This window comes from Sebastes fasciatus, chromosome 2 (genome assembly GCF_043250625.1).
Source record: "Sebastes fasciatus isolate fSebFas1 chromosome 2, fSebFas1.pri, whole genome shotgun sequence".
Classification (NCBI taxonomy): Eukaryota; Metazoa; Chordata; class Actinopteri; order Perciformes; family Sebastidae; genus Sebastes; species Sebastes fasciatus.
In genome coordinates, this window is record NC_133796.1 from 39076870 (window position 1) to 39104808 (window position 27939).

At 42.9% G+C, this 27939-nt stretch overlaps 3 protein-coding genes and 1 long non-coding RNA gene across 11 annotated transcripts in view; 2 read left to right on the forward strand and 2 right to left on the reverse strand.

Moving 5' to 3' along the window:
* The window catches only part of ubap1lb (ubiquitin associated protein 1-like b), a 424774-nt gene extending 412800 nt beyond the window's left edge, over positions 1-11974 (forward strand). For 2 of the 7 annotated variants that reach the window (XM_074623242.1, XM_074623249.1), the window contains exons 2-6: positions 3598-3715; positions 4410-4997; positions 7015-7164; positions 10494-10595; positions 10742-11974. In XM_074623242.1, the coding sequence (XP_074479343.1) occupies positions 3611-3715; positions 4410-4997; positions 7015-7164; positions 10494-10595; positions 10742-10876 (1080 nt within the window). In that variant the 5' untranslated portion in view covers positions 3598-3610 and the 3' untranslated portion in view covers positions 10877-11974. Of the gene's footprint in view, positions 1-1273; positions 1510-3597; positions 3716-4409; positions 4998-7014; positions 7165-10493; positions 10596-10741 lie in introns of those variants that run through there. The other 5 variants (XM_074623276.1, XM_074623258.1, XM_074623285.1 and 2 more) reach the window with 5 other exon arrangements.
* LOC141760619 (uncharacterized) overlaps positions 1-21902 on the reverse strand; it is a 45963-nt gene extending 24061 nt beyond the window's left edge. Inside the window, exon 1 of the long non-coding RNA XR_012592407.1 lies at positions 21304-21902. This is a non-coding gene — a long non-coding RNA (uncharacterized LOC141760619). The remainder of the gene's footprint in view (positions 1-21303) is intronic.
* Positions 12470-16507, reverse strand: kbtbd13a (kelch repeat and BTB domain containing 13a). The gene has a single exon (XM_074623205.1). It carries the CDS (start codon positions 16072-16074, stop codon positions 14527-14529), a length of 1548 nt encoding a protein of 515 aa, XP_074479306.1. The 5' UTR covers positions 16075-16507; the 3' UTR covers positions 12470-14526.
* On the forward strand, positions 17817-27913 carry rasl12 (RAS-like, family 12). Of its 2 annotated transcripts, none has more exons than XM_074623420.1 (5): positions 17817-18269; positions 19927-19983; positions 20073-20146; positions 22552-22754; positions 25900-27913. In XM_074623420.1, the coding sequence occupies exons 1-5, from the start codon at positions 18161-18163 to the stop codon at positions 26231-26233; spliced, it is 777 nt and encodes a 258-aa protein (XP_074479521.1). In that variant the 5' UTR covers positions 17817-18160; the 3' UTR covers positions 26234-27913. The 2 variants fall into 2 exon arrangements, with proteins under 2 accessions (XP_074479521.1, XP_074479531.1); XM_074623430.1 differs by having other exon boundaries at positions 17823-18269; positions 22552-22746; positions 25904-27913.
* Positions 27914-27939: the final 26 nt, after the last annotated feature.

Sequence of the window (27939 nt, forward strand, 5' to 3'; positions counted from 1 at the left end):
TTGTGTGTGTGGACAGTAAATCAGGTTAGTGCAAGTCCCCAGATTACTGCTACAGGTGAATCTCCTCTAATTTAAGCTTCGGCGTCCATTTGAGCTGAGAGGATCCCGACAGTGTGACAGCAGCGCCACGACAACACCGGTAAGATGACTTTTGTTTTATTAACATTCAAATATAGTTGAAACAGACAATTTACTGGAACCAAGCTTATTAAGATTAGGCTGTGCTATACACTGTTTTATTTCAAAGGGCACATGCTCATAAAGTACAAATAAAATATAGATATACACCGATAAGCCGTAACATTAAGACCACTGACAGGTGAAGTGAATAACATTGATTATTTGTTACAATATCACCTGGCAGTTGGGGGGACATATTAGACAGCAGGTGAACATTTTGAACTTTGAACTTTGTGCTGGAAGCAGAAAAAATGGGCCAGTGTAAGGATGTGAGAGCATCTCCAGAACTGCAGCTTTTGTTGGATGTTCCCGGTGTGCAGTGGTCAGGACCGACCAAAAGTGGTCCAAGGAAGGAAAACCAGTGAACCGGCGACAGGGTCAGACCCGAGGCTCATTGATGCACGTGGGGAGCGAAGGCTGGCCAGTGTTGTCTGATCCCATAGAAGAGCTACTGGAGCTCAAACTGCTGAAAAAGTTAATGCTGGTTCCGATAGAAAGGTTTCAGAACACACAGTGCATTGCAGTTTGATCGGTATATAGATATATAGATATATAGATATATAAACTGGAAAAACAAAGTTCGGAAACTTGTGTTCGGTGGATTTTTTCTCTGTTGTTACAATGCTAATTGGCATTGTATTTTACATCGTTGGAAAGCCTGTTTATTTACCTTCACAATGATGTCCAACTTGTAAGGATCATGCATTTGTGGGATGAGCAGCACAGCTGATTATGTGGGTAGCGCCCAAGAAAAATTTGCCAAAATGCTCTAAACAGTGTAAACTAATTATTACACAATGTGGTAATAATAAACACAATGATGTGTTGTTTATATATATATAGTGGTGTAATATAGTAAAGTAATAATACTTCATTACAGTACTTTGTGAGTATCTGTACATAACTTGAGTTTTTATATTTCTGTTAACTTTCTACATTTCCTAAATAAAATGTGTACTTTTACTCTGATAAATTTCCCCTAAAGTGGCAGTAGGCAGTATATTTTTGGCATCATTGGGCAAAATTCCATAATACCCTTTCAGCAGAACACTGTAGTGTTCTGAGAGAGAACTAGACTTCTGCTCCTCCTCATGGCTCTGTTTTCAGGCTTTAGAAAATCTAGCCCGTGACGGGAGACTTTGACCAATCACAGGTCATTTCATTGAGAGAGCGTTCGTATTGGCTGTGGTCCGGTCAAGTGACCGGAACTTGGCGTTCCTTCAACAGATTTTACAATGGCGGCGTCGTCACAAACTTTCTCATTTAACAGCTAAACCGTGCACTACAAGATGATTCTGACAACATTTGAGGAGAGAAATAGACATTAACGTAACAGAATATTGATTCATATTTGATCAGCGCTGACTAGTTTGACCGTTTGGTCGGAGTTCGCGAGTGATTGACAGCTGCTCTCATAGACAGCAGCTGGACAGCAGACCTCAGGTCAGCTCTTACTGCTTGTTTTCCTCCGGTCTGTGAAATCTTGCAGATGCCGTTAGGAGCACCGGAGGACACAGTGACACATGATTTTTTTCATGTTACCTGTTTCATGTACTACTGTCACGATATAGTGACCGTTTTATAAAAATAACTTTTTTTAATCATATTTGCTCCGATCTCGCCTACTACAGCTTTAAGTAGCTCTGTTACTCGTTACTATGGCAATCAAGCAGGTTTGTTGAATCAGTGGTCAAAGCTCGCGAGTTCCATCATTCACGTGATGTGGCAACAGGTGCAAACAATGTGCTCTCAAAGCCGTAGTGGAGTTTCAGTTTCCGCTCCAGTCCAGACGGGCTGCATGTCAGGATCACATCATGCTACATGCGACTACGATGAAGGAAAAACGGGATTTTGTTTTTTTTAAATTCTTTAAATTGTGAAGACCTTGTTTTTCTCCATTTATAGGGTGGTGTACATGTTAAGAGTAATTCATTTCATAAATCTCAAAATTCAGCATTTACTTTTACTTTCAATACCTAAGTACATTTAATATCAGAAAATTACAACATGCTTTACAAAGGACAAAAGTCAGCTCCACAATTTGATCAAATCCAGTCAATAAAAGTACAGTGAGTAAAATAGAATCAATGTTTTTTTTGTTGCCTTTGTGAAGTGAGGTTGAGGTCGTACTCGCCTTAAACTGGCCTACTTGGAAGTGGTCACATACTTTTGCTGTTGTTAGTCCAGCAGCATTAGAGACAACACGATGAGCTCACGGAGCATCTGTCCTCTCTGCTGTTAAGTCCTGGACCATCTGGCCTCGAGGTGTTACTGGAGCAAATACAGTATGTGATCAGCTTTCACAGGACAGCAGGGACAGAGGACACGGAGCACATTTACCTTTATACCTTATGGTTAACTCGCAGTCATACGCAGACATGTTTTCTGTGTCCGATCCTCTCTTCACTGTGTAACACACTGGACCGATATAGAAAGACAGAGGTGTGAGCTGGCAGGTTTTCTGGGAACGGTAATCTGATTTAGTGTGTGAACCTGTCTGTGTGCAGAAAGTCAGATGTACCTGGTATACTGTCTGACCACAAGGGTATTATTTTTTATACTGTCTTCAATGCTGACACCCAATCCATCAAACGCATGCCTCACTCTCACACGCTCTACCAAGCTATATCCTCTCCAAGGTCGCTGCTGGCCAGCCCCAGACCAGTGACTTAGTCTGCTCCTTTAATAACCTTGTTGTCACGAATCCTTTCCCTCTGTTAACCCCTTGGATGAACGATGACATACAGTACGCTGTCTTAAAAGAGAGAGCAGAGAGGTGGAGTGTAGGTGGAAAGACACTAAATTGCAGTTTCATTTTACTCACATGAAGGAACTACTTTCATCTTTTAATAAGAAAGTGGAACTTTAAGTGTAAGTCACACTGAATCTTATAAAACTGTTTATTATGTCAGTTTGGATTTGACTGAGTTCTGACTCAGAGATGTTTGTGTAAAAATGATGAGAGATTATGCAGATTGTACAGTAACATGAGCCATTTCATGTCAGGATGCTCAGATACAGCAGCATCTGGTGTTTTTTTAGTGTGTAGCTACACTAGAGTGTTGGTGAATGGATCAAGCATCCAAAGTCAAACTGTGTCTGGGACACATTTTAGACTAAAGACCGGCTGACTGGGGACGGTTTGTCCAATTGGGGACAAAAGTCGTGTCCCCCAATTGGGAAACAGCTGTTTTTTTGGACAGTGGCTAAGGTTAGGTTTAGGTTACGGTTAGGGTTAGGTAATGGGGTTATAGGTTAGGTTTGGGTTAATACAGTTAAGGTTAGGGTAATGGGGTTATAGGTTAGGGTAAGTCTCCAGGAAATGAATGTAAGTCTACAATATGTCCAAAAGTGAGATAAGTAAACCTGTGTGTGTGTGTGTGTGTGTGTGTGTGTGTATGTGTGCGTGCGTGTCAGTGAAGTGAGCAGGATGGACGGTGTCCCTATGAAGATGCCCGAGGCTGCCTCACAGGAAGTCAAAGAAGACGTAGCAATTGTTGTCCCTGATTATCTCAGCAGACTGCAGGAGACAGAGGTGAGTGTACTACGACACATACTGGACACATACCGGACACATACCGGACACATACTGTACACATACTAGACACATACCGGACACATACACATACACATACACATACACATACTCTACACATACACATACTGTACACATACACATACTGTACACATACTTCGAACCTGCAACCCTCTTGCCAGGAGGCGACAATGCTAACCACTGCACCACCGTGCAGCCCGGGGAATGAGTCCTAAAACCTGGAAATGAGTTAGCATTTTAGCACTTCTGGTTCCCACATCTCAAAGTAAATGGGTTTTTGAATGTTTTGTTTTGGTTAGATATCTGAAATAAGGTCTGTGGTTAACACAAGCCTTTGCTAACAAATGGCTAAATGAGAATACTAACGCCATCACGCCGAACGATCATGGCGTGGCTCTAGGCATGGCCATGTCTGTCCTCCACTTTGGTCCAAACTGAACAACTACTGGATGAATCGTGATGAAATGTATGTCATCATTTGTGTTCCCCTCTGACTTTTGATAGAGACTTAGACTGTGTCATCATGAACAGGTGTTGAGACATTTCACTTCAGACCAGTACTTGACCAACAGACTGAGATTCCTAATGTTGAAATAAGGATATTTAAGCTCCAGAGTAGTAGGCTGGGAAGAATACATTCTGTCACTAATATGTAGTTTTGTCCTTGTGACAGTATGAGTTCAGCCTGGAGAACTGGGTGTTAACTGGGCTGCAGAGTGGCTTCGCCAGCCAGCAACGGCCTCAGCTCTCCTCCTCTTCATCAGGACTGCAGCCTTCTTGTCCGCCATACTGGGTGATGTTAAACAGCCCACAGCAGAGCCGCCTGGCCAGCCGCCACTGCTCCGACTTCTGGGAGCCCAATCCTCGACAGCGCTCCCACAGCCTCAACCCCGCCGTCCTGCGCACTAAGGTGGCCATCTCAGACTCTGAGGATGATGGCGAGAGCGCCGCAGAGAAAGCCAACATAGGCCTATGTATGTCAGTGAAAGCCTGCTCTGGTGGAGAGCGTCCCGCTGCTGCTACATGTCAGCGTGGTCAGAGGAAAGCACAGAGAGCCTTCGTCCCAGACCTCCTGAACCCTCCGGCCTGCCTCAGCAGCCTGCCGCACCAGCGCAGGAAGAACCTACGACAGTGCTCCCTGTCGGAACTGGACACGTCAAAACAACATGGTGCCAACACAGACAGACCGTCCTCACACAGGACGCCCACCACCAGAGCCAATACAGTCGACAGGCTCCCCATCATCAACACAACACACAGGGTAAGAGCTCAACAATGTGTCATAAGGGAACATGTTGTATTGTGTTGTGTATGTGTGGAGCTCCGGTTTTATTGACAGTAATCGTTTGAAATAGCAGTCTGATCTTTTGAGGAAGATAACAACGTTCCAGGATGTGTTTCAGTTTCACTAAATGAGCACTAACACACTCAAATCAAGAATGGTGCTGGATCCTCTGTGTCACAGAGAAAGCGCCGCCCGGAGACGTTGTCCTGGATGAACTGCAGCCTGCCTGCTCGGCTGACGCTCATGGCAGCTACAGAGCGCCGGCCCCAGCGTTTCCCGCCCTGCCGAAACTGCATGGGGAGCGGCACCCCTTGGCCTTAGATCCAAAACTTGCGTGGTAGAAGCACAGGCCGGTGGGCTGCTGCCGTTGACTCGCCGATGCTGCGGCAGCGACAACCGCTACCATCTCCGGCCGCTATGAAGGCTTGTCTCCTTGGCCAGAGCCTGACAGGCTGTGGCGATGGTGTTGGCCAGCACCCAACAAAAACTGCCCAAGCTGACACTCGTTACAGCAGAATGACTCCGTTTCGGTCGGCATCGGAGGCTCCACCGGTCGGTGTGTGCTCTCGGCAGCTCAGGTTCTGGAGGGTCCCCTCCGGCTATGTCCTGGAGCGGCTTCGCTCCGACCGAATACGGTCGAATATCCGAGTCAACCAAAACACTGTAAAATGTACACTGTAAATATCCTCGTCCATAACATCCTCTGCACTGCATATTTTGGTACGCTATTTTTATGCTGTTGGAAACATAACCGAAGAAGAGAACAAGGACGTTTTTTGTTAGCCCTGCAGCTACCAAAGCTGAAGGAGCACTCTGTAGTTCTTCCTTGGTTCCAACGACAACACTGGAAGCAGGAAGAACAACAGATTTTACAGCTGTGCACCAGACACACAGAGAACATTAGTAACAACTGCAGGCCTAACTCAGATAGAGATAAGGTTGAAAATTGGCACATTTTCCCTTTAACTGATACCATTTTCCCACCAAAATTAGCACATATATGCAGGTTTTTTTTAATGTGGGAAAACCTGCTAAAAATAAGCGATAGACTGCTTTCCCATTGCCAGCAGACAAGTAGCCTATGCTTTTCTGGGGGGTTTTTTTGCTGGTGAATCACGGTCAACGTCACGAATGCGCCAGAAAACAGAGTTAGTAAACAATAGAAAGCGCGTGGAGGCCAGTGAAAATGTTACAGTGGTTACTACTTTTTTATATCTGTTATTTATTCAGTCTCTCTTCAAACTCGGTGCCAACTATTTTGGAATGATTTTTTGAGCGCTTGGTTGGACGGAGATTGACGGAGTTTGTGGCAGAGATGAAAGAAATTGCTGAAAAAGGGGCGGAAAGTAGCATGTCCACAAGTGTCATGTTTCCATCAGTGCCGATCGGACCTTGAGCTGATAAATAATCGTGACTACTAGTCAGGGGGCCAAAACTGATATTGCAAATTAAGAGAATGCCTCTGGGTAAAAGCAGCCAACCTAGAGTGAACAGTCTGCTGTTTACTATAGAACCTGACGGACAGACAGACAGACAGACAAAGCTCCCTGCTGTATCACACATAGCCTCTGACCGGACTTCTATTCAAGTTGGCGATAAGTCAGTTTTTAGATGTCCTTTCATTCTGCTTGTGAATGAGGAAATCAATCCTAACCCTTTTTTTTCAGTTCACATTTCCAAAATAGTTTCAGGGATCTGCACTCTAAAAATAGACTGTGTAAAGTCTGCTGCCTGAATCCAGCCAGGTTCTCAGGTCCTTATGAGCAGCAGGTGGAAGTACCCCAGTAAGATGGAATAAAATGAATTCTACGGTGTCAGACACATGCCTAAAGAGGCACCTGATGCCCTCACAGAGATGCTCCAGGTGGATGTTCCTGATGTCCTGTCCTGTGTTGTGTCCTGTGATATGAGAGATGCAGATGTCTGTCCTCCTGTTATCCTCGTCCTGCTCCCAAAAAAACACTCTCACTCACTACAGGCTCTTGTTTCCTAGAAGTCTTCTGGTTTGGACTCGTCAGCTGAGCTCCTGTCAGCTCTGAGCCCAGAGGAGAGAGAGCTGCTGGGGGCCGTCACTGCCCGGGGGTACCCCCTCTGTACCGCCATCATCGCCCTGCAGAAGACAGGCCACCAGACCCCAGATCAGGTCAGTCAGTGTAACGTACAGTAAGACCTCTGACTTTCTATACTGTCTGTCCTTCATGCTGACCCAGAAGAGTAGAAACAGAATGAACTTTCGGAGAACCCGACGTCGCGATCCAGAGCTGCACAACCAGCCATGAGGGAACAAACGAGTGCAGACAATGGCCATTAAAGTGACTCTCCGCCGACCACACCGCCGCACAACCCCTTACCGCGAATTGCCGTAACGCCTGAGCTGGTGTGAACGCAGTGTCAGCGGGTGGGGGCTGTTACCCAGGGTCCGTTCCCTGACAAATCCTATCACCCATAAAGTCACAAGCGTATATGAGTTAAACAAAGGGAAAGAGAGCCAGAAAGACACACAGCAACAGTGAAAGCCAGTCGGGGTTTAACGGCAAACATTTGTGACACAGGTGTAATAATCTCAGTGTACTCACCTTTGAGTCAGGACGAGTCTGAACTCCAGCCTGTGTGCCAGATCCAGCTAGTCCAACATGGTCTTGCTGGTGGAGAGATAACTGTTTTTTACATGCAACTGAGTTGCAGCTGAGCGTCTCTGTTAATATCAGGTAACATGTCCACCGGTCTTCATCCTTTCTACCGGTAGCCAGCCAGCCTCTGAACCAGGAGCAGTCAGCTGACGGGAGTATCCAGGCGGGAGGAGGGACCATTATGAGGGGTGGAAGTCACAAAAATGAATTGATAAAAATGGAGGTGATGAAAATGGATGTGAAATATTACCAAGTGATTTGATTCATTTAAGGCCAATTTGACTAAAGCAGTTGTGATATGATGAAAACAGAGCCAGTTTCATCATTTTCCCCATCTTATATTCAGCATTCATCATTCACAACACAAAATTGTCATTTATCATTTCAAGAAAGTGGCCTAATTAATGTAAAATAGAGTGATAAATCTTAACTTCATGTGATAATTTGACATTTTATTTGAAACAGTGTTGCTCTGATAATCAACAGTCAACCGTTCATCATTCACAGCACCCAGCTGACATTTATCGTTTACAGCACGCAATTTTTTATTACTTCCGCCCTATCAAAAAAAAAAAAAAAAGAACATGTCCACTCAGCGAACTACACTCTGGACTTTGAGCAGACATTGGCCATGCGCTGTAGTCAGTAGGCGTGGTTTTTGATTGACATTTTGGGCGGAACTGGAGGTGGGAATGAAACCAAAAGCCAATATACTAAAGTATACTAAAGCCACTTTAAGCCAGTGTAAAAATAGAGCTGAGAGTTTCCACAGTGAGAGTTCCCATAACCTCGCCTCACCTCCAATCCCAGGCCACAGTACATGGTTGATGGGACAGAAGGAGAGAGGGGACGCACACTCTTGGACACACCGGCTGACTGATTAATATTGGCTTGTTATAATTCTGATATATTTTATCTCCTTGCTTAAATGTCCCATATCATGCTCATTTTCAGGTTCATACTTGTATTTTGTGTTTCTACTAGAACATGTTTACATGCTGTAATGTTCAAAAAAGACATTATTTTCCTCGTACTGTCTGCCTGAATATACCTGTATTTACCCTCTGTCTGAAACACTCTGGTTTAGTGCATTTCAATGGAATTGCAATGGAATTGCGTTGCTAAGCAACAGTTTGGGTCCATGTTTACTTCCTGTCAGCTGATGGTATTTACATACACTGCAACAGGAAATAAACTGGGACACATTTAGAATGTTTACGTTTAAAACCGTGTAATGGTCCAAATATTGTATATTTTGACATCACAAATGGACAGAAATCCTAACGGCTTGTTTCAAACGCACAATTTCTGAATACAGACTGTGGGTATTTCTTTGTATATTGAGCATTTTGATAGTTTAACAGTATTTATATAGCACTTAAACCTGCTTTATAATATTAAAAAATCTCACTTTTTACAATATGGGGGCTTTAAGTTCCACTTGAATAGATTTAAAGTTACAAAAGCACACACATGCAAATGAGAACTTTCAACAAGTTTCCATCAGCTTGAAGTTCTATGAAGAGAAATGTTCATGTTTGTTTTACATGAGAAGTAGCTTAAAGAATGGTGCAGCACTGATATGCAGCTCAGTGCCTTTATTGGACTCAATGGTGCGTTTAATGGTTTTACTAAGTTGATAGTGGGGTTACAGATCAGCCTCTGATCAGCTCAACTAAACTCATCTGTTGTCTGGCTGTGTGTTGTCCATGTTGCCTTCACTGCCATTCTTCCATGCGGCAGTATATCTGAGGCCTCGTGGTTCTCACCGCTATGCACTGGACACCTGATGTTCAACCCTCAGCTGTTTAACCACTTGGGGGAAAAGTGCGAGACATGAAATTACTCCCCTGGTCAGTCTGCACCACTTTTGGGACACCAAAGGTAGTCATAAAGGATTTCCAAGCTTTCAGTACTGGCTTGGTACTTTTGGGGTGTTTATACTTTATTTGAGTATTTTTATTTCATGCCAGGGAAACATTTTACTACACTACATTTATCCGACAGCTGGAGTTACTGGGGACTTTACAAAATTAAGATTTTTATCAATTTATATATTATATTTATTTATTATTATTTATATCAACAGCACATACAATGTGATACTTTATTAAAAATTAAACTACCTAACAGTATATATAAAATTAGAGCTGAAACTATTAGTCAATTAATGGATCAGTCGATTGACAGGAAATAAATTGGCCACTATTTTGATATTTTACTATTTTATTTTACATTTTTCATGTAAAAACATTTCATGGTTCCAGCTTCTGAAATGTGAGGATCCTTCTTTTTGCTTGTAATTATTTCAGTTGAATTTATTTGTAATAATTTGATGGTTTGGACTCAAATCTGGAGGTGTCACTTTGGGCTCTGGGTAACTGTGACGGCATCTCTCACTCTTTTCTTTTACAAACCAATAATCAAAATAATCAGTTAACAGTTCAAAATGAGCTCCACTTGGAGCAGATACAACAGTAAAATCCTGCTTTTACAGTAATGCCTGAGTAATAATGATCTAATGATGGGATATATAATAGTAGAATGCTTACATGGACGTTTCCCTGATTATACGTACATACTTTGACTTAGGTAACATACTAAAGTAAAGAATCTGAGTACTTCCGCCACCACTGCTAGATGGTTAGTATTCCAGACAAGAGTTATTGTTATTATTAGCCTAATAAGCCGGGTTACCATCTTTCTTTCTCAGGCCGACTGATTGGTAACAGAGAAGGATAACTGTCATTTCAACAGTTTTCCTTTTGTTTTTACCCTATTTGAGCCACAAGGTGTTGCTGTGTCCCACATGAATGAAGAGCTGTGTGTGTATGTGTTGCAGATCTTGAGTTACCTGGTGGCATGTGACCATCTGTGTCAGCTGGGTCATGATATGGCCCTGGTTGAAGAGGCTCTAGAGATGTTCCACAACTGTGAAACAAAGGTAAGACATGCACACAGCTCCAACATGGCTTAGTCTTTCATCTTCTCATAGACTCATCAAGACTTTTTCTTACACTTTTCCTTTGATAAGAGTCTGTTTTAGTGCTGAAATTGTATAAAAAAGCATAATGATGTCTTCCTCTTGAGGCAGAGGAGTTCCTTCATCTGCTGAGTCAGTTCAATGAGATGGGCTTCCAGCAGAACGCCATCAAAGAAGTGCTGCTGGTCCATGAAAACCACCGAGAGAGAGCGCTGGAGGAGCTGATGATGCGCGTGGCCTGATATATACTATATATATATATATACTGTATATGATAATGATGACGATGATGATGTGCCCATATTGCACATTTTCTTTCCTGTGTTTATTGATTGTATTCATGGCTCGTCTGAAAGTGATTGAACTTGTGTTATGTGTGTGATGGGGCATTCACACCAAACACAAAATTAATTTTCCGCGTGGTGAGATTAAGTCATTAAATACAAAGTCATTACATACAAAGTCAATGCAAAGAGGCAAATAGACGCGAATAGACGTAAGTTTGCATCGGGCAGCGCGAATGAAGACAGGACGTGATTCAAAGGATGTGAATATGCAAAATTTGTGTGAGTTGAAATATTTCAACTTGAGTGACGAATTTGCGTGACCCCTCTTCCTAACATACAGCGAGCGAGCGAACTCTGCCGAAAAATTGTCCAGATACTACGAGCGATGTCACTCTCTATTACATAGAGAGCATGATATTGATTAACTGTCATTAACTGTTACTGTCAGCGTCGATTTAGACCAGTGAACACAGGTTGGAGGTGCTTGAAACTTTGCATAAATAGAGCCAGGGCGAGCTGTTTTTCAAACAAGCGGCACGTCGCTCAGCCTGTTTGCTGACGCACGAACCAGGTTAGGACGTCTTCATTGGGAAAAACTGAAACAATCGCTTGTTCACATCGCAGCCAGTTAGGAAGAGGTGTGACGCTGCGACGCAAAAGCCTATCAGCGTTGAGATTCTCCTCCTGCTGTCGCTGACGTCCTGCCGTCACTGACGACATGGACGTCCTGACAAATTGTAGCCGTCTGTGGCTGTTTGCACCTAGAGCTCTGTGATAGCAGTACCTCATATCTGTACAGAGACCAGACCAAACCCTGTGTCCAGCCTCTGGGGTCCAGCAGGGCTGCAGTTTTCCTCCTGGCACCGCTGCACCGCTGCACCGCGCACACCGGCTGTGACCCCTCCGTCCTCCACACACCGATTGCCTCATTGCCATTACGGTTTCCTATTATAGCATTGGGCTTAAACCTGAAATATTGCCATGTAGGCGCTTTTGCCTTTTGCTTTGACACCAGATCCTACGCCATCGTCTTGTCTGTCAACTCTCTCTCTCTCTCTCTCTCTCTCTCTCTCTCTCTCTCTCTCTCTCTCTCGTCCCGTGTGTGAAATCTGACTCCTGATACTCTGAGCGGACACTTTCACTTTCAAATTGTAGCGTCCGTCGTCCGACAATGTGTTGATAAAACGGCACTGAAAGGTGAAAATACACTAAATGGATTTTATTTCTATGAAAAAAATAAAACGGCGGTGGGGGTGGTGAGCTAGTAATGTAACTGGTGTGTGCCCGAACACCGTGTAACACCGGTAACACGACTATAAACCATACACTGTCTATGGTAGAAACAACAACGTCGCTGAAGTATTTATGCCTGGATGACTTTATGTGGAGTGTTGATGGAGCAGCTGCATAGCCTGACACTGATCAATCCAAACTCCATTCACAAAACAAGCAATTTAAAAGTTGTTTGATTGTCGTCTTGTGGACAGACCTGACAAAGCATGAATTCAGACTTTTTACAAATCAACATCATTATGTAGTTAATTCGGCATCATTTTAATCAGTTTATTGCAATTAAATCACAGCATAATCTGTTTATTCAGTGTTCATACCGCAGTAGCGACGTGTGGCTTGCTAATGAAATTCACAGAGCGCCGCCAGGTGATGTTATGAACCCAGACACGACAGCGTTTGGTTTTCAGACATATCTGGGACTTCCACAACAGGTACAAAGCAGCAATGGTGGTTATTTTGGCCATGGTTGATGAAACCTTGTTGGTATCTACATGGAGGTAAGCCCCCCCCCTCTCCGGTGCATCTAGCACGAGTGATGCGAATGAACACAACGGCAAAAAGGGCGAAAAATTTGATTTGTGCTTGGTGTGAGAGTCTCAACTGATGTGAGTAGTTGCAATTGTGACAGATTTATTAAAGTGTCATGAAAATCCACCAAGACAGTGTTTTTTTTCTTTAATTGTCATTCATGTGATTTGCAGGTTTCTATTTTTATTCAACTCTTTTCTCTCCTCTATGTTCTAGCCTTATTTAACCTCGTTTCCTAGAATGAATCCGTCTGGGAAAACAACCCTGATCCGAGACTTGTTTTCTGTGAAAACAGGAGCAGTGTCCATCAGGGACTGGTTCCCACTAACAGCACAACATATTCTCATTTATTCACATCACCAAAATGGACCTGCTGGTTATTAAAGGTCCCATATCGTGCTCATTTTCAGGTTCATACTTGTATTTTGTGTTTCTACTAGAACATGTTTACTTGATTTAACATTAAAAAAAAACTTTATTTTCCTCGTACTGTCTGCCTCAATATACCTGTATTTACCCTCTGTCTGAAACGCTCCGTTTTAGTGCATTTCAACGGAATTGCAACAGAATTGCCTTGCTAGGCAACAGTTTGGGTCCATGTTTACTTCCTGTCAGCTGACGTTATTTACATAGAGTGTGTTCCAATCCACGTACTTCCTGAAGTACATTTCAATGTAGTGCACTTTGTGCACTCTGTACTAACTTGAGTAGTGCGTAAAGTTCAGCGGGGTAGGGTCGTCTCAAATCGAATACTCTGCGGCGCACCGACCGGAAATGACGATCACAACATTTCACCGCGGCTCGCTACCCGCCATAATATCATCTTCTTCTTCAGGGTTTTACTGCAGCTGGCATCCTATGTGTTGCCCTGCGGCCTCCTTCAGGGTTTTACCCATCCACTACCCGCCAAAATATCTGCCTGCTTTGTTGAAGAAAAAAATGAAAGCAGAGTGGAAATTACATTTCCAACGTTGTTGCCTACGCTGTGTCCTCCTGTTGGCGGAAAATGCACCGGTATGTTTACGTATTGTATAGTTTTATTCTGTTATCTACGTATGTTTGAATAGTGGTCGTGGTCCCGCCCCTCCGCTGCGTACCCAAGATGGAGGTAATTGAGTGTGGAAAGTGTCCAGCGTTCCACACTCAACGATCTGACCATTTTGAGTACAACATCCGGGTACTTTGAGTGCACTGCACTTTGCCATACTTCACAGTTTGAACGCACTTATGCACTCAAAATAGTAAGTGTAAGTACAGAAGTACGCAGATTGGAACACACCCATACACTGCAACAGGAAATAAACTGGGACACATTTAGAATGTTTATGTTTAAAACCGTGTAATGATCTATATATTGTATATTTGTGACATCACAAATGGACAGGAATCCTAACAGCTTGTTTCAAACGCACAATTTCTGAATACAGGCTGCATGTATTTCTCCGTATATTGATCGTTTTGATAGTTTAACAGCAATAATAAAGCACCTGCTTTATAATATAAAAGACATGAATTTTGTAGTTTTGTTCATCATTTCTATCAGTTACCAAATCATTGCTGTGTGATCTGCAAACTCTGTGATATTCCCACGACGATGTACGAGCAGTTTAGCCAGATTACACAAAGAGTAACCCCTCATGATCATATGATCATCATACAGTGAGTCTGTAAACTGATGGATGTTTACAAAAGACGGTTTGGGTCATCATTTTATTCTTCACCTTTTTTTCCCTTCTACCACATAGTGCATAGTAACAAGCCTGGACAAGCTCTGTCTGCAGCTCTTACAGGTTATCAGAGCATTGTGGGGAGAATCTGGGACAGTCTCTGACGTTTTGGTCCTGAGTCACATCCGAAGAGTTTCCCACGGGGGAGACGGGGGCTTTAGGCAGCCTCATCAGAAATGTATATATGGATCCAATCCTGCCAAAACCTTTCATCTCACGCTTCACCGTCCATTTGCGATCCTCTACGGTGTACTCTGTGGTCACCTGCCGGCTGAGTGTGAACACAGAGTCTCCTCTGACCACGGCGGTGAGCAGAGAGCCTTTACTGTTCCCGTACTGGCCGGACATGGCCATCCACTGGCCTGAGCTCAGGTTGTAGCAGTCCATCACGCACAGTAAGAAGTCATCACAGGGTCCATTACGCATCACATACAGATTATCCTTATGGGCCACCATGTGAAGACCGTAACTGTGCTCACGGATGAGCGTGGTGACCAGACGCCACTGGTCCCGTTCGGACACGTACTCGTGTATATCCGTGGCCCCCTTACCTTTCCAAAGACAGATAAAGATCCTGTTCATAGCTACAGCGGACACCACCAAGGCTGCAGGGCAGGGGAGGGGGGAGACAAAAGCCCAGCTTCCACTAGACACCCTGTATCTCTCCACAGACGACAGGGCCTTCGTGTCGTACTCACCTCCTAGGGCGTAGAGGCAGCCCTCGTGACCTATCAGAGTGACGTTGTAGCGTAGCTGCTGGGAGCCACAGATGGTGGTCCATGTGTTGAATGCAGGGTTGTAACAGAAACCAGTCTCTACTACCTTCTTGCTTACATCAAGCACTCCTCCGACGATGTAAAGTTTGTTGTCCAGGACGGCCACACCTGCCATCGTGGTGCTCGTGCTCACAGGTAGATGCGTGAGGACCTTCCACTCTCCCTTGTCTTCGTCCAGGTAGCAGACGGTCCTCTGGAAGTCCTGCAGCAGCTCTGTGGACGGCGAGTGGCTGCACACCGCCAAGTAGCTACTCGGGAGAAGAGACTCTATGTACTCTACCAGCTTGTTGGGTAAGGCGCGAACATGCTCCTTCAGGTCAGTGTACATATCTCTGATGAACAAGGCTGAAGTGTGGGAGAGCTCCCACACGCCGTAGGTGGCGGCCGTGTGGTACATGAGCAGGCAGTTTTCAGAATTGACGATGTTGGTCAAGTGCTTGGTGAGAGCGGGCACCTGCAGAAAAGCCGTACACTCGATGGCGCCCACGATCTGGTCGCTGCTCAGCACGGGTCGCTCCCCATCAAGGACCCGCAGCATGACCAGAAACCCCAGAACCCCCACACATTGCAGGTGGAGCTCTTCCTGTTGGCACTCCCTCATTCCTGACTGGAACAACGCTCTGAAGTACTCACAGTTCTCCGCCAGAACGGCTTTATCCACAGTGAAAGAGCTGTCGTCAATGTTGACCCTCAGGCTGTCCGATGGCTGCTGGCTGAAGTGTGGACAGCTGTCGGACTCCATCACTTCCCTGTCGTGGATCTTCATTACATCCCAGCTGAACTGCACGCTCACAAGAAAAGCTTTGATCCCGATCGAAATACTGCACATCAAAATACTGCCGGTGAGACAGAGTAGCTCCTCTCCAGAACAGATGCTAGCTGACAAGAGTTTATTCACAGCTCTGAGAACAGACTGCTATACATAGCAGGCGGACGTGTGACACGGTTCAGTACATTATGATGACATGCAGCCAGAGGAGAAATGGGAGCCGGATAACGGCGGGGTAGCTGTGAATGTGCTGACGTTTTATGTCAGCTCTTTGTTTGTGGCTGACAGTTGTGGAACAGCTGAAGATGTGTCCTTGAGCAGCAGGAAGAGTCAAACTGTAACAATAGGTTGTTCTTCTGGGTCACATAGTGTTCATGCCACCGTTTCAGCAGTCATTGAAAAGTTGAGTGCAGGACATGTAGGACTCTTACTTGTAACTAAGTACTTTTCCACTGTGGCACTGCTACCTTTACTGGAGGAGCCAAGGCCTGAAACCATCACACAGAAGAAGAAATCAAAATGAAAAAATAATCCATAATCCATGCAATTATCATTTTGCTTTAAAAATCATTAGTGAATTACAATTGTATTATTAATTTGTGCTGTTGTTAATAATATAATATAATATAATATAATATAATATAATATAATATAATATAATATGATATATAATATAATACAATATGATATATAATATAATATAATATAAAATAATGTGATATAATATAGTATAATATAATATAATATAGTATAATATAATATAAAATAAAAATAATATAATATAATGTAAAATAATATAATATAATATAAAATAATATAATATAATATCAATATAATATAATATAGTATAATATAACATAATATAATATAATATAATATAAAATAATATAATACAATATGATATAAAATAAAATAAAATAATATAATATCAATATAATATAATATAATATAAAATAATATAATATAATATAATATGATATAATATAATATAATTTAATATAATATTGCTCTCTGGTGGACAAACTCTGTAGAGATATATTTCTCTTTCTGTTCCTATATGAGTGCAAACATGTTTTTATACATATCTATTTACATTTTTTGAACTAACATATACAGCAACCCTGTCATGTCTGTGATAAGCTAATATCAGCTCATGATATCTATCATATATATACTGTATATCATATACAGTATGGTGACTGGTGAAGAAAGTCGAACATCAATAAATCCCAGATATTTCCCTCAGGAGTTGGTGGAGACCAAAGTCAGAGCTAAAAGAGAGTGAATATTGCAAAAATGTATTCAAAATGAAAATCAATGCTATGATTACATTCTTCCATTTCTGTAGGCTCTTTTCACATTCTGTCGCATTCTTAATACTAACCTTTCTCTTAATTCAGTTTCAAATACATAGTCAACAACATGTAGCCTATGTTGTATATCATAGGAAATAAGAATTTCCTCAAGTTGTTTCATAGGAATTTGGACTGTTTGACTGCCTCGTCTCTGAGGTCCATCATGAACAGATTATAAAAAAAGACGCTCCTTATAACTCCAGAAGTTGTCTGAGATTCTTCATGTTTTTGAGTTTTCTTCAGTATCAAAGTAATCCAGTGATTATATTATATATATTATATATCATATATTATATACCATACAGACAGAGCTTATGGGATAGTATGTGAAAGATGGGTTGGGGCATTACATACATACACAAACAAAAGGAGCTCCTGAGGCATTTCACAAATGCAGTAAGACTAATATCTGGTGGTCTGAATGCCTTAAATGAAGATTTACAGCCACCCTAGTTGCAGCTCAGTGAACTGGCTGGTGCTTCAGTAAAGTTACAGTTCAGCTTTTACAAGCTCCGTTTGAAGTCTTTTTCCTAAAATGGAGAAGTCAGTGCACCATCTGCACACGGGACTGTTTTTTCCTCTCACGGGAGCAGAAGACTCACACACTGCGTACAGCACAGTATATCAGTCCACTTGGATCTCTAGAGGACATAAAAGGGGAAAAAAACAGAGAACTTGTGCTTTTCAATCACAGCCTGCCTGTACGGAAATGTGTTTTTATCCTCTTCAGCATTATCAAATGACACCAGAGATTGTGGGAAATAAGTATGTGAAGCAGTTGGAAGATAACCATGTCGATGTTTGGGAAAGTGAAGACGTGTAACTCTGCCGCAGCTGCTGACAGAAGTCCATCCGAGTGTAACCTGGTGCTGCTCGGTGTGATGGGCTCCGGGAAATCAGGTCTCTCTTTTAACATTCTAATATTTCATGGCAAGAAAGGTGAAGGAAGCTTAGCCTCACTTCCAACTGTAGGTTTACTGAAAGGGCTTGTTTGTTGTAACTTGGGCTGTCAATCGATTAAAATATTTAATCACGATTAATCGCAAATTAATCACAAATTTTTTTTATCTGTTCAAAATGTACCTTAGAGGGAGATTTGTCAAGTATTTAATACTCTTATCAACATGGGAGTTGGCAAATATGCTGCTTTATGCAAATGTATGTATATATCTATTATTGTAAATCACTTAACAACACAAAACAATGACAAATATTGTCCAGAAACCCTCACAGGTACTGCATTTAGCATAAAACAATATGCTCAAATGGCAAACTGCAGCCCAACAGGCAGCAACAGCTGTCAGTGTGTCAGTGTGCTGACTTGACTATGACTTGCCCCAAACTGCATGTGATTATCATAAAGTGGGCATGTCTGTAAAGGGGAGACTCGTGGGTACCCATAGAACCCATTTACATTCACATATCTTGAGGTCAGAGGTCAAAGGGACCCCTTTGAAAATAGCCATGCCAGTTTTTCTTCCCCAAAATGTAGCGTAAGTTTGGAGCGTTATTTAACATCCTTCCTGACAAGCTAGTATGACATGGCTGGCACCAATGGATTCATTAGGTTTTCTAGTATCTTCACTCTAGCTTTAAAACTGAGCCCGCTACAACCTAAAACTCACAAGTTGCGTTAATGTGTTAAAGAATTTAGAAGTGTTCTAACGAATTTGCGTTAAAGCGTTAACTTTGACGGCCCGAATTGAAATGTTAGTTCAGTCAGAAAATACTGACTGCACTAGTTAGGCTAACACTAGCTAAATCATTAGCTAGTAAATTAACTAGTGGCTACAACTAGCTAAATAACTGTATTTTCCCCAAGTTTTATACATTTCTGTTCACAGAGTCGTAGTTTACAGTAAAGTAAGCAGCTGACTGCATTAATACAAACCAGGAAAGTGATAACACACTGAATGACTTATTGCTGTTTCATTGAACAAATTAAAAATATATATAAATAATTATTTTTCATGTTTCATGACAATAATGTATCTTCTTGGCTTAACATTATGCTATTTCATGATTAATTAGATTGAATTTATTTCAGTTCTAAGCATTAAAGGTGCACTGTGTGACACATACAGACACATGCTCCAAAGAAATACCTCTACTACTGGGTCCTACAGTCTAAATATAGCAGTTATACAGTTATTCATTTCCATTTTTAAAAATCCACAGGGAGCCACTGGAGAGGGGCTAAAGAGTGTGCTAAAGATGTGGCTCCGGAGCTGCAGGTTGCAGACCCCTGATTTAAAGTAAATTCAGGCCACATTGTACCTTTAAAGCTAATATCAGTCTAAAGAGACGTTTCTTCCTACACAGTTAACAGCTCACATGTGTTTTCAGTGGAAGTTGTTGTGAAATGGTCAGTTACATACAGCCCTGACCCTCTGTTTGCTTTTTATTTTGAAATGACCAGATGTCTTCGTGCTACATGAGTTTCATCTGAATGTTCCATGTGACTGTTTTTATAGCGGTGGTTTTCTCAGGGCCCTCGCTGACCCCGGTCCCCTGAGGCTCCACACACTATGTCACGTTGTCTCTCTTTGTTTTACAGCACTGACTGTCAAATTCCTCACAAAGCGCTTCATCAGTGAATATGACCCCCATCTGGGTGAGACCTCTGCTTTCATTTGAATAATACACAGAAAATAAGTGGTGGAAAGTAATAATAGTCTTCTCTGTGTCATTGCTGCCGTGTAGAAGATATCTATTCATCAGAGGAGAGGGTGGACCAGCAGCCAGTCACAGTGAGAGTGATGGACACCTGTGACCAGGTATGGTTAAACTGCTTTTACTCCCACATACCCTTCTGCTCCCGATCCCCCATCACTATATGAGACCATCGGGTCCTTTCCTCTCCAGCCTATTATCAATGCCTGCTGGGCTGACCCAGACCAAGAGTTACAGTACAGGAGGCAGAAAATAGTGAAAAATGTCTGTTACAATTTCCAAGAGTCCTATTTGACATTATTAGATTGTTTTTTCCAACCATCTAAAGATATTCAGTTTAATATCAAGACAAAGAGAAGTATCAGATTGTGCAGTGAGGAGACTTGTAACCCATCACAATAAACACCTGCTCTCAGGTCATAGTAATATCATCAACATGTGCTAATGCAGTTGTAATATAAGTACACAGGAAATGTGTCCTTAAAGTAATGAATTGATCATTTTTGTTTGATCATAGTACATAGGCTTATAATAAAAACCTTCAGGAGAAGCCAAAGTTCAGACCCAGTTCTGGGTGAGGCCTGACACCTGCTGGTGGAACACAGGAGCTGAAGCCTTCACAGAAAACTCCACTACAGTCCAGTTCAACCGAGACAACGAGTCGTCAAGGCCAAAACAAATGGACAAGCAAATAAACACACGTAACACGTAACTGTCATAATCCCTTCAAAGGGTGAACACAGCAAAACAAAACAGAAGACTTGCAGCATAAAGTTATTTAACAAGGACTTCATTCTAAATTTCCTTTGCACACTGATGAAACTGATTGAAACAAAACAACGTTAGGTTTAGGCCAGTAGTTCTCAAACCTTTTTCAATAATGTACTCCCTTTGAAATATTTTTTCAGCCAAGTACCGCCTGACCAGCGTAAAACGTAAGTGAAGAATCGTTGTCCTGAACGCTTCTTGCAGCAGTTGACAGTTTACGGCAGTTGACGATTGCATTGAAAATTGGAATATTGAATATAAAATGTGGTTTATCGAATTTACATTGTTCATTGAACTTATTAAAGTATCATTATTTTAAGAATTTTGCATCTCTGATATTTTTTCAATTAACATTTAAAGGGACTGTTTGTAACTTCTTACACTTAAAAATCACCCAGGTCGGTGTCCCATGCGCGCTCGCATATGCGTGCTCGCGTGTGGCTAAGCTGTTCAGACTCAGACTCCAACACAAACTACACAGAAGCACCAAAACCGCAAAGTTATATCTAGTGAAGCCTGTCTTGCAAAACAGTGTTGGCCGCGGTCGGAGGACGCAGGGGAGACCGTAGCTTTGGTCTCCAGGGCCGGAGTCTCTGCTGTACTCTGCTCCTCTGCTCCTCTGCCTGCCTGCCCGCACTCAGCTCGCTCCACCTCACGTGCATGCGCACTCACTCCACACTGCAGAAGACTTTGTAGCTCTGACAATATCTAGTGAATGGACGTTTGTGCAGAAATAACTACTGCAGCTCCTCCAGACCAACAGAGGTTTTCCGTGTCTTGTGAAGTGACGGAGCTTCGCAGCGAGAAATGTTATCGTCTTTGACCAAAACTCCGGTGTCTCCCCTGTTCCCTCCGGCTGCGGTCGGGGGGCTGAGGCAGGAAAAGCCAACACTAGGATCAGCATTGATTCATGGAGAGACCTTCGTCTGGTCAGCTAACATTACTGCCAAGCAGCTGAAATATAGAGTGATATTGTGGTTTTAGCTGACGTGTGTCGCCTCACTGTTTTGAGAGATGCTTGTTCATGTCTATTTAGAGCGAGCAAGCGCGAGCCCAACGCTGACTTCCGTTGACTTAACGGCCACAGGTGTCGCTGTTAACAAGCATTTCTGATACTTACAAACAGTCCCTTTAAGTAAAAATTCATGCACCTCCTGCAGTTCTCCAAAGTAACCCTGGAGGTACTAGTACTTCCACTTGAGAAACACTGGTTCAGGCAACAATACTACATGGTTAGGGTTAGAATAAGTAGCCTACATTTGTTACATAACTTATGCAGCCTACGTGGCGTTACTGAAGTATGTAAGTTATGAAACTAAATTATGGTAAAACAAGTCAACGTTGACTTTTGGTTTCACACAGGACATGACCAGCGGCCTCCTGGGTGAAAGTCCTGTGTTTGTTTGACCCGTCCATCCACCCCGACCTCCTCGCTCTTTATACTACGCCTCCTGACTTTCTCCTTTACTCCTGTCATAATTTCTACGGCCACTAGAGGTCGCCGTCGTCTTCTTGTATTTGTATCAGTGTTCAAACGTGAATAGATGATAACGGCCTTCTGAAACCTACTATGAGGCTGATAACGTCCATTCAATCAGCTGATATCCCTCTAGGCGGGAGGGCTTGATGATGAGAACATGAGTATGCAGTGTGTGTTTTTGGTTTTTCTGTGTGTGTGTGTGTGTGTGTGTGTGCGTGTGTGTGTGTGTGTGTGTGTGTGTGTGTGTGTGTGTGTGTGAAGGAGGGTCCAGTGAACAGTGAGCGTTATCTGACGTGGGCCAGCGCCTTCCTCGTCGTCTACAGCATCGACAACACGGAGAGCTTTAAAGGCTGCCAGCTGTACCTGCAGACGCTGGCTCTACACAACAAAACCTTCAGGCCACAAACTCCCATCATCCTGCTGGGGAACAAGCTGGACATGGACAGACACAGGCTGGTATCTCTGTGTGTGTTTGTGTTTAGACCTCATGTGTCCATCAGTATAAGTACTGTGCTTTTGCATTACTGAAGTTAGCAGGCTGAAGAAAGGCTCTGTGTATCTGAGTCCTAATGTGCAGACTGGTCAGTTCGGTCCTGAGAACAATAGCTGAGCTTCTTTTCTTTTGTTGAGATAATAAATGTACTTGAGTGTGCGTCCTTGTAGAAGGAGGTTTACTGAATGTGCTCTCTGGGTGCTTTCATATAAATGCAAGTCCATTTACCGTGTGACTTGATCATACTGACAACTTTCATTAGTCGTTCCTGATTAACTGAATCATAATCGTAATAAAAATCAAATCATAATAACGACTCATTAAAGATAGGGTCGACGATGTTGGAAAGCTAATATAATTTGAAAGTAGCAACTACTTTAAACACAACCCCTCCCCTCTGGGCTCCTTCCAAGGCAACACCCCCCCACACACATGCACGAGTACCGCTGCGACTGGCTTTGAGTTCAGGCTGGTGCACGCCAAGGGTAGATAACGAGCAGGGAGGCAGGGAGGCATCTGATTGGTTCTTTCCAAGCAGGCAGTGATTTGTAGACGTTTTTCCAGGATTACAGCAGCTAAAGATGACGGCTCTTTTCCGGTCCTTTTTCAGAGCTCATCAGTAATGTATCGCTGTCGGGATGTAAAGACCATTTCAACCAATATAACAGATAGTGTGTACTGGAGAACATCGTCAACCCTGCCTTTAATTACTGATTACTTAAACATTAGTTACTGTTTTTGTGTCCCCCCCCCAGTACAGTGAGACATAATACTGAATAGTTAATGAGGAGTCCATCATTACTTCATCATTATCTTTACAATTAATTCTTTAATAAATCAGAGACAGCAGGATTCCTAACAGGTGTTTTAGTCATCATATATCATCTTAGGCCCTATTTTGTTCTCCATTTATATTAACAATGTAGCCAAAGCTGCTAGAAATTCCTGGATTCATCTGTATGCTGATGACACCATCATATATTCAGCTGGTCCCTCACTCCACTCTGCTGTGTCCACTCTTCAACAAAGCCTCACCTCCGTCCAACAGTCTTTCCACAACCTCCACCTGCTCCTCAACTCCAAAAAGACCAAATGTATGCTGTTTGACCGGAAAAACCTCATCATCCCCAGCCCTCCCAAGATCTACAGTGCTGATGGCTCGGAGCTGGAGTTTGTCAGCTCCTACAAATACCTTGGCTTCTGGTTGGACTCATCTCTCTCATTTAACACACACATCAATAACCTTCTGGCTAAAGTCAAAGCTAGACTGGGTTTCCTGTATCGAAACAAGGCCTCCTTTACACACTCTGCCAAATTCACCCTTGTGAAAATGACCATCCTTCCTCTATTTGACTACGGCGATATAATTTATAAAATGGCATCAAAGACCACCCTCAGAAAACTGGACACACTCCACCACTCAGCAATCCGTTTTGCCACATGTGCACCCTTCACCACCCACCACTGTGATCTTTACAGATTGGTGGATTGGCCCTCCCTTCACACCAGGCGGCTACAACACTGGCTGCTCTTGGTCTACAAATCCATTTTGGGAATGACCCCTCGCTACCTCTCCAATCTTCTGCACATTTCCGACAGCAATCGCCGTTTAAGATCCAGTGACTTCATTAGGCTCATCATTCCAAAAGTCCGTACTGTGTTTGGTCATAACTCCTTTCATTTTGCCGCTGCAAATGACTGGAACTCACTACAAAACACGTTCAAACTAACAGCTCTCACCTCTCTCAACATGTTCAAACAAAAGCTGCAACAAGTCATAGTTGACTGCTGTACTTGCTGACCAGCCCTCACTTCTCTCTCTCTCTTCCATTTTTACAAAGAACATCCAGTAATCCGCCTTTTTTTGTACATAGTGTTTATTAATTTACCTATGCTGTTTTTAGCCATTTTCTCATGTGTTTGTCATACTGTATTGTATCTGTGCTGTTTGTGTCACTTGTGTGGACTGTGCTACTGCCTCTTGGCCAGGTCATCATTGTAAATGAGAATTGGTTCTCAATTGATTTTACCTGGTTAAATAAAGGTCAAATAAAAAAAAATAAAAAAAATATACAGACAACATAAACATTCATATTCACATCCATGAATATTATGAAGTTTGACATCATTCCAGCACAATAGGTCGCTTTAAGACTGTTGACTTCATCATGTTAGATCTATACAGTACGTTGGTTTGCCTTTAGCATGTTTGTAGTTAGCCGAAATGCTAGCTCTAATTGTTGTCACATATAGGCTATGTAACATGTTTACATGCTGTAATGTTCAAAAAACACATTATTTACCTCGTACTGTCTGCCTGTCTGAAACACTCTGTTTTAGCGCATTTCAATGGAATTGCAACGGAATTGCGTTGCTAGGCAACAGTTTGGGTCCATGTTTACTTCCTGTCAGCTGATGTTATTAACATACACTGCAACAGGAAATAAACTGGGACACATTTAGAATGTTTACATTTAAAACCATGTAATGGTCTAAATATTGTATATTTGTGACATCACAAATGGACAGGAATCCTGACGGCTTGTTTCAAACGCGCAATTTCTAAATACGGGCTGTGTGTATTTCTCCGCAATTGAGCGTTTTGATAGTTCAACAGTATTTATAAAGCACTTAAACCTGCTTTATAATGTAAAAGACATGAAAAGCTCACTTTTTACAATATGGGAACTTTAAAATGTTGACCTGATGATGGCGCTAGATGAAAAGTCAGAGGGTCACCATAATGATTACAGTTCATCCTGAGGGGAACACGAATGATGACCCACCTTTCATCACCAACCATCCAATAGTTGTTGAGGTCTTTCAGTGTGAAACAACCAGCTGGTGGAAGATCAGGGGTCAATAGGATTCATCGTCTGGAAAACATGAATGTCTGGCCAATCCATAGAGAACGTGTGAAAGCTGAGCTAAAAATAGTTTTGTGATGCGTGGCAATGTAAATTGAATGTAATTGTTTAACCACATCATATAATATCAATTCTACATACCGTATATATACAGATAGGTCACTGTTGTACACTGCTCTGTAATTTTAAAAGTACTGCAGTGTCCTCGGTTGCGGCACAATAATCAGTAACATACGTATTCTCTCTCAGGCAGGTGAGCCGGTGTGACGGAGAGCTGCTGGCGTCTCGTTTTGGCTGTTTGTTCTTTGAGGTGTCGGCCTGTCTGGACTTCCTCTCTGTGCAGCGCGTCTTCCATGAGGCGGTGAGGAGGGTGAGACGTGGTGGGCAGCGTGGCCGTCTGGTACCGGCCGTCCTCATCAGCGAGGACAAAGCGCTGCTCGATGTCCCCGCCTTCACCACCCCCTGCTATAAAGAGCTGCCGGCCCCCGCCACCGCCAAGCTGGTCACCGTGAAGACATCCAGAGTGCAGAGCAAACGGAGGGCCGCCACACTCACCCTGCTGAAAGGCTTCAAGATCTTCTAACTTTACATTGGAGTTAATGGAAATCCCAGGCCGGGGACAAAGCGTTGGCATTTGATGCCCTGGGAATTCCCAACTCTCCTGGATGATGTAACAACCCAACATATTTATGTTCTGACCACCAGTTTGACTTATGAGTAAACAGGTTTTATCTGTCATTTTGACTGACAGCTATCAGTACTACAATCCCCATGAGCTGGGGCCGCTGTTGCCATGGAGAAGAAGCCAGGCCAGAATTGTAGTAGATTCAAAATGCCTCATTGTCACAGTTTTGAACAAAACACGTCGCCATGCTTCATTTAAACTGCCAATGGTCAAATCTGTTTTCTCAGCGCCATAACCTTTAGCTCCCGCCCACCGTTAGTAGCTGATGTGACAGAATTTTAAGCTCTGTGATTGGAAGGTTCTTGCTGAAATGGTTCTTGTACCTTTGACTTTTTTTTTTATCAAAGAATCAGATACTTTCAAACGCAGTTGTTCATCTTTTGTAGTGATGATTTCAATAGAGCGTCGACCCAACTGTCACCTGATATTGTCAATGGGAAAAATGAATAGGACTTTTACTCAAATAGAGAAGCAAAGTCCCGCCCCTTCTGGTGGACACCATGGGACCTTATTTTGGAAAAAATATGAACGGTAGTCAACGGCGAGAGATAAATACTTTTTAATCCCGTTTGAATTACACCATGAATCACACATGTGATGTTTGTACATTTAAAAGATAATTTTGCAAGTCAAGAAAGTCTCAGTTGATCTACAAACAAACCAACAGACCAACGCCGGTGAAAACATAACCTCCTTCCTAGGCCTTCAGTCTGGCGGAGGTAAAAATAATTGCTTAAAACATGTAAAAAGACTGTGAACTACAGTACTGAACTGTGTAGTTAAACACCATTTTTTCACCATTTTTGTGTTCAGGATATTTTGGGCGGGCCTGAAATCATGGCTCGATGACCCCACTGCCATCCTGAGCATAACCCCTCCTCTAACACTATATGATAACTAGAGCACATAGCATCAGTGGTTGTCCCCCTCTCAGTCGCCAGTTACAACACTTCCTCACCACAGCCAGTGGTGTACTGGCCATCTGGTATACGGGGACAAATCCCAGTGGACCGTCAAGACATCCATAAAGGTTTTACTGGTGGTCCAGGTCCGGTCCCGTCTGTCTCTCTGTGTTCCTGTCATTCAGGGTGTGCATGAGAACATACTGCGTGTTCCAGGTCTGCGCTCACTGGCCAATCACAACCAAGCTAGTTAAACTTGTGCTTATGTCGATGGATACATAGTTTTAATGACTCGTTTCACTATCAGAATCTGATCGATTTGGTCCGATAACATTTGGAAAGTCTAGAAGAGTCTCACGATTTAATTATTTTATCCCCCTTCAAGTAAGCATAGGGCTAACCGGAAGTTAGCTGGCTCAGCCGGCGGAAGTCTCTGTTACACGTGCTCTGCCAATAGAGCATGCACGTTAATAGTTTGCAAAAGTCGTGTTCAGCATTGGATGGCCAACAACGTATAAAGTGTTGTATATACTGTTCATACATAATCAACCCTGACCCGTGATTGGGCGAGGTTTCAGCGCCTTCAGCAGCCTTCATTGTGCCTGCCAGCGTTTCAGAGCAGAGAATACTGCTTATTTTTCCATGATTTTTAAACCTCCTGGGCGCCTCCCTTGGGAGGTGTTCCAGGCACGACCAGCTGGG